General features: G+C 39.5%; 1 protein-coding gene across 5 annotated transcripts in view; it reads right to left on the bottom strand.

Moving 5' to 3' along the window:
* Window positions 1–3879: 3879 nt before the first annotated feature.
* YAP1 (Yes1 associated transcriptional regulator) overlaps window positions 3880–13096 on the bottom strand; it is an 80236-nt gene continuing 71019 nt past the window's right edge. For all 5 annotated transcript variants that reach the window (XM_065730026.1, XM_065730028.1, XM_065730027.1 and 2 more), the window contains 3 exons: window positions 9686–9816; window positions 5105–5217; window positions 3880–4503 (listed from right to left, as the gene is read on the bottom strand). In XM_065730026.1, coding sequence (XP_065586098.1) covers window positions 4265–4503; window positions 5105–5217; window positions 9686–9816 — 483 coding nt within the window. In that variant the 3' untranslated portion in view covers window positions 3880–4264. The remainder of the gene's footprint in view (window positions 4504–5104; window positions 5218–9685; window positions 9817–13096) is intronic.

Below are 13096 nucleotides of genomic sequence, written 5' to 3'. Positions count from 1 at the left end.
GGAGCAACAGGGCGAGCTGCTTCGGGAGAACACACAATGGATACGGATACTGACAATAACATGATGGGAAATGCCGGTTTTTTTTTCCCTTCTAACCTGCACATTAGCATGAAGGAGACTCAGAGCTTCCATGGAGGCATACTGTTTCTGGCTTCTTTGTATTTTTAAACTGCGTTGAAGATGTATCAGCAGGAATTCCCAAGTGAGCCCGGGACACGTGGAGCAGATACTGTAGTGCAGCATACAGGTCCCTCCTGCTGCAGCATCACCGCCTTACACACAGGAGATAGTAACACCAGCAAAATCAGGGCCTTGCCACACCCTGGCTCTGGCTTTCTGCTCCCAGGTGTGAGGTGGGATAGGTTATGCTTTAATTTAAAGGATCTGAATGAAGCTCATGAGTAAAAGACACTGGAAGAATCACTGAGCCCAGACCCTTCACGTAGGAAAACGCACAGTGCTGAATTTGGAAGGGCTGAGGCATTTCAGTGCTCAGCACCAATAACTCTGGCACTGCTGATGCTAATGCTCTATGACTTCAGCTATCAAGAACTGCACAGTATAAAAAACAACCCAGAATTTCTGTTTTAGAGGTCAAAATCAGTGTTTCCCATCAGAACTTTTTTTAATTTGCACACTGAAAGGACACCTTTGCATACCGCACATTTCATACGCCAAAGCTTGGGAATGAAAACGGCGTGCCTTTACTGACAGTGCCACAAGTCACTGCGCATGCTGAGAGTTAGCCTCGCAGACCCACACTGTTTTACACCGATAGCACACGGTTCAGTGGGGTCCCTTCCTCACTGCAAGCACACTGAGATGTGCAGCTTATCACTAAGCCTTCTCTGGCTTCAGTGGGGCTCCTGTGTCCCTTAGGAGCCCTGCAGCACTGGAATTCGTGATCACAAGAGCTGTGACGAAGGGGACAGTAACAGAAACTAAGACAGGAATTCAGCAATTCATTGCACGCATCTCGCTGGAGGAAATCCATGCCTCTACCTCCTACTGAACGTTAAAAACAAACAAAGATGCTTAAGCACAAAGTATATATTTATACCAAATAAAACAACTGAAAAAGTATTACATAAAGAAAAATAATGTAACAGAACGTACTTAGGTACCTAACTTACAGTCATGCTCGTATCTAAAAAGTAACATTGGTAACTAATATATGTAATTTTTGACAAGGGTGCATTTAAGAGTTCTCTAACATACAACGTTCTAAATGTGTAGAGTATTTTTTTTCCACAATACAGAAAACAAATTATTTTACACAGGCACACCTGTTAATTTGAATAAAAAAAAACATGCTCGTAAGTGAAAAGGTCACTTTAGTACTAATTCACCAGATGTGTGAGAGCTATGTAGTGTTAATCACGTTGAAATCGTCTCTTCTCCTTTTGCATTGGTGAGCGCCAACACTGAATGGTACAATATTTGATCCACGTGGTTTACTGGCACTGCAGCCTGCTCCCAGCAGAGCCCTGCCCAGCGCAGCGCGGCACGGCCCCGTCCCTCTGCACGTAGTGTATCCATACCTAAAAGCCATTACAATTATTACAGTGATTTGTTTCAATATATACATCAGTATAAAATACTACCGGGAACGCTTTCGCATGTCAATTTTAACCACTTCATCAAACAACGCGTCCGCAGAATGAAAAGAAATAATCCCAATGAGTGTTGATTGCCAACAGCACAGCGTGTCTGTGGTACGTTTCCTAATTAACGAGAGAACGGAAATGTTCAAAAATCAATTAAAATAAGAATCACAGAACAGAATTAGTGTTAGAACAGTTCAAGGATTCCCAGTCTGTCAGTATCCAGCCCAAGCAGTGCTACCCCAGTACAGGATAAGCCATGTAGTGTTTTTACAGCGAGAAGGAAACACTCAGACATTCAAGGAGCAGCTGCTGTGCACACAGCCACACTGCTCCGAGCTGTGACACCCGCGTGGGCCGCGCGGGACAACTGAAATGGAAACTCTTGTCAGTTTCCTTGCTGTTGTGGTTTTACGGTGTACCGTTCACGTCACAGCAGCTTAGCGTGATTTGTTTTCCTGGAGTGAAGAAGAGAGGAAAGTTCTTAAGGAAATTAACCAAGAAAATGCGACTAAAATCCATACGTTGGGCACAGTACACCGCGTTAGGAGCGCCCGTGACATTGCACAATACAGCACGGCCTCGGCCGCTCAGTTACTGCTGCAAAAGAACGCATTGGCATCGTGGCTTCAGAGCCAGTATTTTAAAACCCGCCGCTTTTCCTTAAGCCAGAAACGAGTCTGCGGATTTCCAGCACTACTCCTCTTGTAAAGTAGGACGTGTACGTTTCTAGTGGCAAAATTCAAATCTCTGCCTCTGCTGCTTCAGTACTTTCAGAGCTTCCGCCCTTTGTGTCATCCCGAAGCACGTTAATTTCTGAAGCATACAAACGGCAACGATCACATGGGTTGTTTGTTTTGCTAATCCATTCCTAACATGGAAAGGTAACCAGTTTCTTTAAAAACCAAAATAAAAAGCCATTAAAATCTCCCTCTGGGAGAAGTCCCCTCTAGCTGGGATTGTTCTGAAAACCGGGTTTCATGCTTACAGCATCTTTACAGCCGTGTTAAACACCCTTGAAAATAAAGGCTAATGTTGAGAGTAGTGATGGGCCCTTAATTACAGAGGTGCTAACTGGGGACACTATTTTTCATTAGAAAAAAAAAAAACAACTAAACAACCAAAACCCCAGAAAATGTCATAGCTTATACTGAAAGTTTGATTCATGCTCATTTTGTTCATTTTAAAATACTCTTTGGAAACTGTCAACTCCCGCAGACAACTCAGTGATGCATCTTTTCCTGTTAAAATAAAGATAACTCATATTCACCTCTACCCCATGCTAAGCTCTACTGCTAATATACACTTCATTACTTGCTCACATCACCATCTAACACGTATCTTTACAGGCTTCTATGTCATGCCCAGGGCTTATTTTTCAACAAACAGAATTTGACAGTGATTACACTTGGGAGTTTTTACTGAGGATTCTTGTTTTTTTGGTGTTGTAGCCTTTTCTTTGCAACACAGGATGAACATAACAGGTGAGGCCATTTCCCCGTGCTAACTCAGGAGAAAACTTTCAGTAAGTTTTTTCCCATTAAAGAATCTAAACTCGTTTGGATACAAAACTGAAAACCAGAAGAGAGATTGGACGCCTCTGTCATTTCAGAATTGTTTCTGCTACTTCAAAATGTGTTTTAAAATTGCAGACAGCACGCCTGGATCCTAATTCAGCATCGTGCAAAGAAACATGAAAAATAAGCCGCTGGTCGTGGGTTCTAACGGTTACATTCAAAGCTAGCCTTTAAAAAAATAAAAAAGTTACAGGCAAAACTGTTATGTACTCACTAGCTCATTGCTACATAGGCATGTTTTAGGTATAAAAAAGCAGACAATTCAGATTTAAATAAGACTATGTGAAATCAGAAAAAAACCCTCAGATTTCACTATTTAAAAAAAAAGAACACCTAGAGTTACTTCCCATCCTACAGCTACAGTTAAACCGACTAACAAAAATAATCAAACTAGTTCTGACAAACAAGAGTTAGGCTAGAATAAGTGGCAACAATCAAAGTTCATATATGTTTCTATGTAAAATGACTCATGATTTACTATAACATAAAATATGAACAAGAGCGCTTCGTGGCTAATGAAGGAGCTACTAGTGGAAACACTTAATGCCAGTTTTCAGCCCTCCTTTAAGTCGTATCTCCAAATCAGTATTGACTTCAATTGACCAGATACATCATTTTTGGCTTGTCACCCCAGTATGTCACGTTTCACCACTTTCCACAGGCAGCAGGAGACAACTAGCTGAGCAAACTACAAGCAGTGACATGCAGAAATTTACTCGCAAATCTGAGTACTTAGATAAAAATGATATGCAAGCGCACACTAGGACAAAAGGAATGGCATTCGTCATTCAAATAGGCTCATCATTCCCTCCCTCACCCCCCAACAGTAGTTGCAACAGCAATAGAAAAAGATCAAGAAGATGTCTGTTCTTCAGAGTCAACTGTGGAAAAAAGTCAGCAATATATAACAGCAGCGATGGACAAGGAAGAGCAAAATGAAAGAATCTTGCTGAATATTTGTTCATTTACTTTTTCTGAACACAAGCCAAAGTGTGCCACACTGGCTTGTTCTGAACTTCAGATACAGATGTCCTATTCTCCTTAGATCCTTCACAGATTTAGAATTCAGTCTCCCTGAGGCCCCTATAACCAAGTAAGAAAACTCTCTTTATCTAGCTTGGTGGCTGCCAAGACAGATTCCATGTCATTAAGGATGTCAGAGCTCAAAGCCTCTTGCAGACTTGGCATCAGTTCTTCTCCTTCTATATTCATCCCATCTCCTTCCAGTGTCCCAAGGTCCACATTTGTCCCTGGAATGGCTTCAAGGTAGTCTGGGAATCGGTTCTGATGGGACGGTATGTTACTTTGGCTGATACTGTCACCTAGTTGTAACACAAAGCAAGATGGATTTTCAGTTTACTGGAAGCACCAAACCTGCAATTTATCACAACTGCTTAAAGGTTAATCCTGGATCTCTTGCCTAACTCGAGCACTGTGATTCATAGAAATCCATCACAAAACCCAAAGATGACCTGACTGCATGCAGATGTGCAAAGAATTTGCCTTTGTTTCAAACTCTTCATGTCCCAACCTGAATTTCTCTACAGATCTTTGATGTCTTTTAGCGTGTTTTAATTTTTATGCTTAGAAGACAATACCGAGTCAAATATTATTTGGGAGCAACATTATCAGTACTGAATAAAGTATTGTTCTTAGCTCAGAACAAACTATTGCTTAAGGAAGCAAGAGGGTACTCAAATTTCATATAACTGCAGGAATGATACCATTTATGGGCCTCCCAGTACTTTATTACGAGGATGTTTTTCACAAATTCAACTGTAATATTTCTGTGATAGAAACAGAAGGAGGTAGAACAACTTCACAAAAAGTACTGAAGCTTCTCAGAGTCTCCTGTTTTCACTGCAAAGTGGCTGAGCATTTGACACCAGCACAACTGAAAAGCACGTATTGAGGAGAACAAACCTGTATCCATCTCATCAACACTGTTCAGGAAGTCATCGGGGGTTCTGGGGACACTGTAACTGCTCATGCTAAGTCCACTATCTGTGCTTTCATCTCTGGAGTGATACGTTCCACTGTAACAGAAAAAAAGGCAACAACAAAAAAATGAGGGTAGAGCATTAAAGAACTTAAAATAGTTAGATACTTGTTTTAGATCGGTTCAGGGGCTTTGATAACGTGGCTGTCACAAGCACTGCTCCATTCTAACTAAAAGCTAAAGTCTGTGGGAGACACCTGGTTTTTATTTTATGTTGACCTTTTCCAATTAAAACCATATTACTGAGATTCAATTTAATTCAGTCAGAACGTACTTAAGCAGCTTTATGAAGCTGCCTATCAATGCTGTGCCCTGTTTTAAACTTCTCACACCCACCCACAGCTAAAACCCATCAGAAGCACATCACAGTCCTCAGCGATTGCAGTTTAACAATGGTGTACATTTCACACTCCAATACGCATTAAGAAAATTCTAACCACTGACATCCCCTTGTTTAATCAGCCACTGAAGTGCATTTTTAGGTCAGTGCTGTTATAAATAGGAGCTCCAGTTGGAACTCCTTTAGCAATTCTTCAGTTGCTTCCCGCTGTTGCATTACTACTAGTTCAGTCGTACATGCCATGGCAAGAGGGCCCTGATATAAATCAAATACTGTACAGAAGCCATTCTGTAAACAAATCCTGTTCAGAATGATCTTGCTGACAGAACAGTTAGCAAGATGGCACAGGGCCTTGCACGTATTAGGTTTCTCACCGCCATCTTACTACCAGTGGAGTAAGCAAGAGCGAGAGAGCTGCGATGAAATCTGGGATGGGAGTGGAGAGAATGGGCCAGCCCAGTGATCTACAATCAACTGGGGGACGATGACCCAGTTTTCAGTTGACTTTCTTATAAGTCACATAAACTATTTCTCTGAAAGTAGAACAATAGGAAAAGTTGTATACAACAGTGAAAATCATTGTCCTGACTAGAACAATTATTTTCAAAAGCAGGAAGGAGTACATCTGAAAATATTTTGCTGTAATAGCTAAAAGGATGCAAACAGCCCCACCAATCAAAACGGCCACAAGCAGAAGCAGCTGTAGAAATGCACCACTGCCTCCCTCCGTGTCTATAAGAGCTTCAATTGGAAATATTTTCAAAGCTGTATTTCTTCCACCTGTGGCAGCATTCACTGAGAACGTTTACAGTTTTTCCACTGCGAATACGAAGTGCAAATCAGTTTGATGTACAAGCTGTACAATCAAGCTGCACACTGTGTTGATTAGCATTTGGAGACATGCTGATCTGTAGTGTGTGCCGTGTCAAGTATGCAGAACCAAACAGCAGAGTGCTGAACAGCTGCTCAGCATTGGATGCAAGCAGAATACCAACAACCATGAGAATAGATATATGTATGATTTCACAAGATCATCTTTGCCACATAAGAAATAAAACTGGCATTTCTATATGAAGAGCAAAAGTATCAGCACACGTTTGATAACAACCATCACAAGTAAGCTATTTAAAACTTCTGTGGAAAAAAAAAATTGCTGCTTTACTTTGTGGGACAAAATACTCAAAATAGAACAGTCTATGCTGAACTAAATCATTCTGGTTGAGGTTTCTTGGCTGGTGCTGTCACACTTGGAATGTCCAGACCTCCTCTTTCTTCAAATCAGTCCTTAATAAACAATTCCAGCAAGGATTTCTTCATTTAATAGTCACACCACCCGAAATTACTGCATGCAATTAAACTGCGTTACTCAAAATAGAAAGGATGCTTCTTCAACAAATACTAGTTAAAATATGTGTATACAAAAGAAGAAAACCCAATTTAGGAGAAACAGGGAATTATCAACACAACCAATATAAATCTAACAGTGAAAACCATATGCCAAATAGCAAATCAAAAGCCAAAATCATCTAATATAAAGTCTAAATATTCTACATTGCTGTATATTTCACTTGAAAATGAAATATAGCACAAATACAGCAAGTACCAAAGACAGAGGGCAGAAAACCAACTACATAAATGAGAACATCAGAGTGTATTTTCTCCATTTGCTCCAGTACAGCTTTTTTTTTTTTTTTCTGTTTCTTTTTGGATATTCAGAGTATGTAGGAAGTGGAAAATATTCAGCTACTTGAATTTCTGGAATGTAAAGTCAGGAGGACTGTTTCATCAGGAACTTTATATACCCCATGAAGAGAAAGAAGCATTTCTGGATTTCTGAATCTAAACATAAGGAACATCAAAACTACTGTACTGCTGCTTCTAGTCCAGGGCCAGCAACACACACACGTCCTTTAGAGAGTCCCTTTCCCTTAGGCATATCCCTGAATTAAATACAGTGATGTACACAGAATTACCTAGAAGGGAACGATGCTTAAACTGAAATGGACATGAAACAAATCATCTGAATTCAGATGAGGTACACAGTTTTCAGTATTCTGTGTGGGGTAAGGGCTACAAAAAACACAGCCAAATGAAACACATCTGCAGCTAGGCAACTTACAGTAAATAGTCCTTGCTAATTATCAATCCGGCAAAAATAAACAATAATTTGAATTTTTCAGTTCTAGTTTTTTTCCTACTTGTAATTAAAGATAAAGATAAATCATCTTATATTTCATCTTACAGAAACACAATGGACACACTGCTTTAGTCCACTGCTACAGTATTAGATGTACAGAGAAGTACCGTGGCAATCTAAAAACTAAAGCTACAGAAAACATGAGTAAGATGTGAGGATATTACATTAATTAAGAATAATGTTGAAAATAGACCTGGGCTTTGTGTACTGTGGCAACAGCCTTCCAGAAGTTCAGACTAATTTGTTACTATAACATATCATGGACATCTGTCTACAAGGATTTCTTCATTTATTACTCATGTCTAAACATGAGTAATAAATAAATTTAGTTATTACTCATAACTAAACTGCATTATTCAAAATGCAATTTTAGATTCATCAGTTGATAGTTTTCAGATTTCTTGTCCTTTTTATTCCTTGGCACAGAGCCAGCACAGTTAAAGATCACACCAAATTCCAGGATGAACTCCTTGGAAAACAACCCCTCCCCTCTAACAGAAAATTAAGTTTTCTAAGCAGCTCTGTTTGCACAGGAGGTAGGTCTCCCTGAAACACTGACCCAAAACTGGGAAATATCACTTCATCTCTTAGGGATTTTGAGAACAAAATACTACTGCTTTCTTTTCCACTTTTTTTTGACTTGCTTTTCTCCAGTACACACAAAGCAGTGTGTACCTTGAGAAGGAAATTCTTCTCCTTCTCATGCATACCACTAGCACACACACTACTACTTCAGGCAGTGAAAGACCTACAAGCAACAGATGCTTAACTATATGCATCACAACAGATTCCATTGGCAAGATGGGATAAAGGCATACCTTCCACCTCTACTGAGCTTTACTAATTAGAGTGAGGGTAGAGTATTTGGAGAGGTGGACAAGACTTTTGGAAAATGCAGAAAATGAGACGAATGTAAAATGAGCACTCAGAATATCAGTAACTGGAAAGGTACTTCTTCAGGAGCAGCAGGTAATGTTACGTACAAGAAGAGATTTAGAATCACTACAAAGGCTTACAAAGATTTTGATAGCTTTCAGTATGTGAAATGATGGCACTAATTTATGTTTGCCCAACTCCAAAACCATGTTAACTCTAATGTGATGTGAACTTTTGACCTTACAAGCAGATGTGAAACACTACTGGTAGCAAAAATGTAAGTTAAGCCTTGCACCAAAAGAATTTTGAGTTTTATGTGACATTTAGGTGAATTTTATGGTTTCTGTGTTGTTGTTTTTTCTTTCATGTGTATAATAATACACAATTAAAAACTGGGATGTGCACATTATACTTCATGATCACTTACAGTAAACATCCTAAAGTAATGCTAACGTTTCAAGGTAATGCAGAAAAGAATCAGAAGCATTTGTAAGCTGAAATTAGAACAGTATTTCCAAACAAACAAACACTCCTCAACTCAGGGATTAAGGAAAAACTTACATAAAAATACTAGTCTGTATTGTAAAATTCTAACTCTTGACTTAAAAGGCCACGCTTCAAAATAGTACAGCATTTAGAATGAAACATGCCACTATTTGCAGTGCTAACATTAACTTGGTAAAAATATCGCTATAATTAAATACCTGAAGTGATGGGGAGGGGTGAACAGAAAACCTTAAAATGAACCTCAAGGTGTAGTCCTAAATGTGCCTCACAGTTCATTTGATCCCATAGCAAGCTATTCACGAATTCTCTGAGTCAGTAATTTGAAATGACTGTTAGTCAACAGATTATGCAAAGGCAAACATGTTATGACTTTGAATAAAAAACCTTTCTACAAGTCTGAACAGACTACTTCCTCCCACAGGAGACAGCTTTTAATCCTCAACTTTTACTAGACTTGCCATTTAAGGAAAGATTCATTTACAGCTGTGGCTTTTGGCACAGACAGATGTTCAAAATAAACTATTACATGTTCTGAACAGAATTTTAAATCAATTTATTTCCCCTCCAGTAGCTACTCCTACAAACCTGTTAAGAAAGGGATCAGAACTATTTGTAGTCATTGTTCTCAGTTCCTGAGACATTCCAGGGGACGACACAGGATTTTGAGATCCACCATCTTGTTCCATCGTTGGAAGCTGGCTACGGAGAGCCAATTCCTAAAACAGGGGTGAAGAGGAAAAGAGAAAAGATCTTGTTAGGCATTTGAATGTGTTTTTCCAATATATAAACATGTGACATTTCAGAATAACCAATGCTTTTAGTGTTCTCAGCAACAAAATGGAAGCACAATTCAGTTTCTGAAGTCAAAGCAAGAATGTTTGCTGGCTTCAGTGTTCGTGGAAGGTCAACCAGGCAAGCCCATTACCACAAGGACTTCACTGTAAATATAATTATGCATATAGATTTCTATATGTGATCACAAAAATCTTTTCTGATTCATTTCAACATCCTTAATAATTATCAAAATAGATCAAAAAGAATTAACACTACTCAACCTTTAACATATACCTGTTCTTTCTGTAGAATGCAAAATGCATGCTACGTTTTCCTTTAATATCAAGTTACATGTTTTGTACTAGGTTTTCTCACGCCGGTTGATTGGATCTTCACAGCAGAGTACAACCATGCCATTAGTTTTTGGATCCGACACACCCAATTGCCTACCCAAAGTCTTCACCACTACTTATTTAGCTATTCCCCTAATAAAAAATAATGACATTTCTTATCTGTGTTTTCAGATCACAGGACGGTAGGCACCTTTAATCCATTTCTATAGGTATATGCAGATGATTCTCATTTTCATAAGGTCACTGGAGTTGGAAGGGACCCTTAAAGGTCACCCGGTCCAACTCCCCTGCACTGAACAGGGACACCTACAGCTCCATCAGGTGCTCAGAGCCCTATCCAATCTGACCTTGAGTGTCTCCAAAGACAGGGCATCCACTACCTATCTGGGCAACCCATGCCAGAGCCTCACCACTCGTATCATAAAAAACTTCTTCCATACATCCAATCTAAATCTCCCCTGTTTTAGTTTGAAACCATCTTCCCTTGTCCTATCATGACAGACCCTGCTAAAGAGTTTGTCCTCTTCTTTCTTAAAGCCCCACTTCACATGCTGAAAGTCCACTATCAGGTCTCCCCAGAGCCTTCTATTCTCCAGACTGAACAGCTCCAGCTCTCTCAGCCTGCCTTTGCAAGTGATCCATCCCTTGGATGATTTTTGTGTCCCTCTTCTGGATGAGTTCCAACAGGTTCGTGTCTCTCCTGTACTGAGGACTCCACATCTGGATGCAGCACTCCAGGTGAGGTCTCACCAGTGCAGAACAGAGGTGCAGGATCACCTCCCTTGCCCTGCTGGCCACGCTTCTTTTGATGCTGCCCAGGATACAGTTGACTTTCTGGGCTGCAAGGGCACATTACTGGCTCATACCCAGCTTACCATCCACTAGTACTCCAAGTCCTTTTTGGCAGTGCTGTACTCTATCCTTTCATCCCACAGCTTGTATTGATATTGGGGGGCTGTTGCAACATTTTCTTACGCAATGAAACCAAGCACATATACTACGTGAGTTCTTAGTTTAAAACTAGATTTACCAGCTTCAATCAAACACATCAGACTTGATACAGAGAAGCTGATATGAAACATTCTTTTTTGGAAAGCTTTACAACTGGTGATCCGTGGAAGATCTTTGATATTCTGAAAGAACCTGTGATCTGCAAAGACTGCTTGCTCGCAACAGAATCTTTATGCTCCTTCTTCCAGTGATCACAAGTCTTCCAAAAGTCACTTGAGCTTTCCCTTCTCTGAGAAACTACCTTCATAAGATGCAACTACTTTTAACTAAATCCATCTTGCTATTTTGTCCAATGAAAAGCACAGGGGTGGATATCGCTTGATTTTGCATCACTGCTTTAAGCAACTTTTCAGCCTTGTGTTCATACTTGGAATAAAGCTCACTTCCACCCTCCACTCTGATAGCAGAGCTGTACATCAGTGAGTCCTCTTCTCTCTGCTCCTATGTCTTTGTGGCAGGAACTCATTGGCCTTTTTCCCTTCCCTCAATTTGATCTATATGTTGCACTTTTATTTCCCCAGCCTTCAGTCCCTGACTGGGATGAAAAGGAGGAGCCAAGTGCCAGCAGCCTGGAAAAGAAGCTTCATCAGAGACCAGTGCCCCGAAGAGTGATGAAACAGCAAAACCATTTCTGCATATGAAGCAGCAAAGAGATATTTTATCTCATTGCAAAGACCTGATCTATTGCACAATCATAAGCAATTTGGGAAGAGCAAATTATCTTCACATTTTCTAAATCTTGAGTGGGTATCAGAGACTGAATGAAATTTTACATTATATGACTTTAAGTATGATGGTGAAAAATAAATGTAGTCCAGATACTGGCCAGATAGATGTGAAAAATCACTTCTCACTAGAAGGCCTACCAAAGAGATGTATGAGGCCAGGAGAAAGAACTGTATTTTGCCTATTCTTAGGAGTCAGTGACATACTAAATTGAGTCTTTATGGTATTAATACTAATGTTGTCCTTGTTTCAACAACAGCACTGCTAGAAGTGCAAAACAACGATTGTTTGCATTAATGCTACTTATTGAGGAGGGGGAACCAGAGCTCTTCCCATTAGAGAGAGCTTTTTTCCATCATTCATTCAAAGATGACATAAATATATATTAGGAAGTCTGGAAGGGAAAGGCATTAGCAAAAAAGCCAAGCTATTCAGAAACAAATACAGAATGTTTTTTAATAATTCCATAAGATGAGCAAAGTTTTATACAAGTCCTCAAGAGTACACTGACTCTATTCATCCTTATAGGTGCATGTAGCCTGAAGAATGGTCCTCTCACTTTGTCTTTCTTTATAAATCTCATTTGCAATAAACAACATTTTGCTTCCTGTAATTAAAAAATATGTATGGTAGAGAGGAAGTCTGTCCTAAATCCACAAGGAGCAATGTGAACTCTAGGCTTTTAATTCATTTCTAAAGTTTGATCTCATTTGAAAATCAAATGAGTTAAATCAAATGTTAAACTTTTTTATTTAAGTACCTCCGGGTATTGTTAACACAAAATCTGAGTTTTGGATATTGCATATAAGACCAGATGACCCGTTATCTCCTTAAAGACAGTAATTTAAAAACATAAGGCCAGTATTGCAGAATTTATCAGGTTGACCCTATCCATTTTTATGCCGCCTTTTTTCAGACTTGCATGGAGACAGCTTTACATGGAGTTCCAGGTCACCTGCAGTCACCCTTTTGAGCGCATTTTTCATTTTCATCATCTTTTATCACATTTTTGAGAAAAGGTAAAGGCTCCCCTGTGTAACTCACATACCATATTCTTACTAAATTAAACACAAACGAAGCTGGTCAACTTAAACAGATGACTCATTAAGAAAAAAAATTTTTTGTAAACGCA

This window comes from Cyrtonyx montezumae, unplaced genomic scaffold, assembly GCF_038088225.1.
Source record: "Cyrtonyx montezumae isolate F1298 unplaced genomic scaffold, pur_monq_1.0 scaffold_12, whole genome shotgun sequence".
Lineage (NCBI taxonomy): Eukaryota > Metazoa > Chordata > Aves > Galliformes > Odontophoridae > Cyrtonyx > Cyrtonyx montezumae.
The sequence above is the reverse complement of the archived record's forward strand: the minus strand, read 5'-3'. Positions and strand labels throughout refer to the sequence as shown.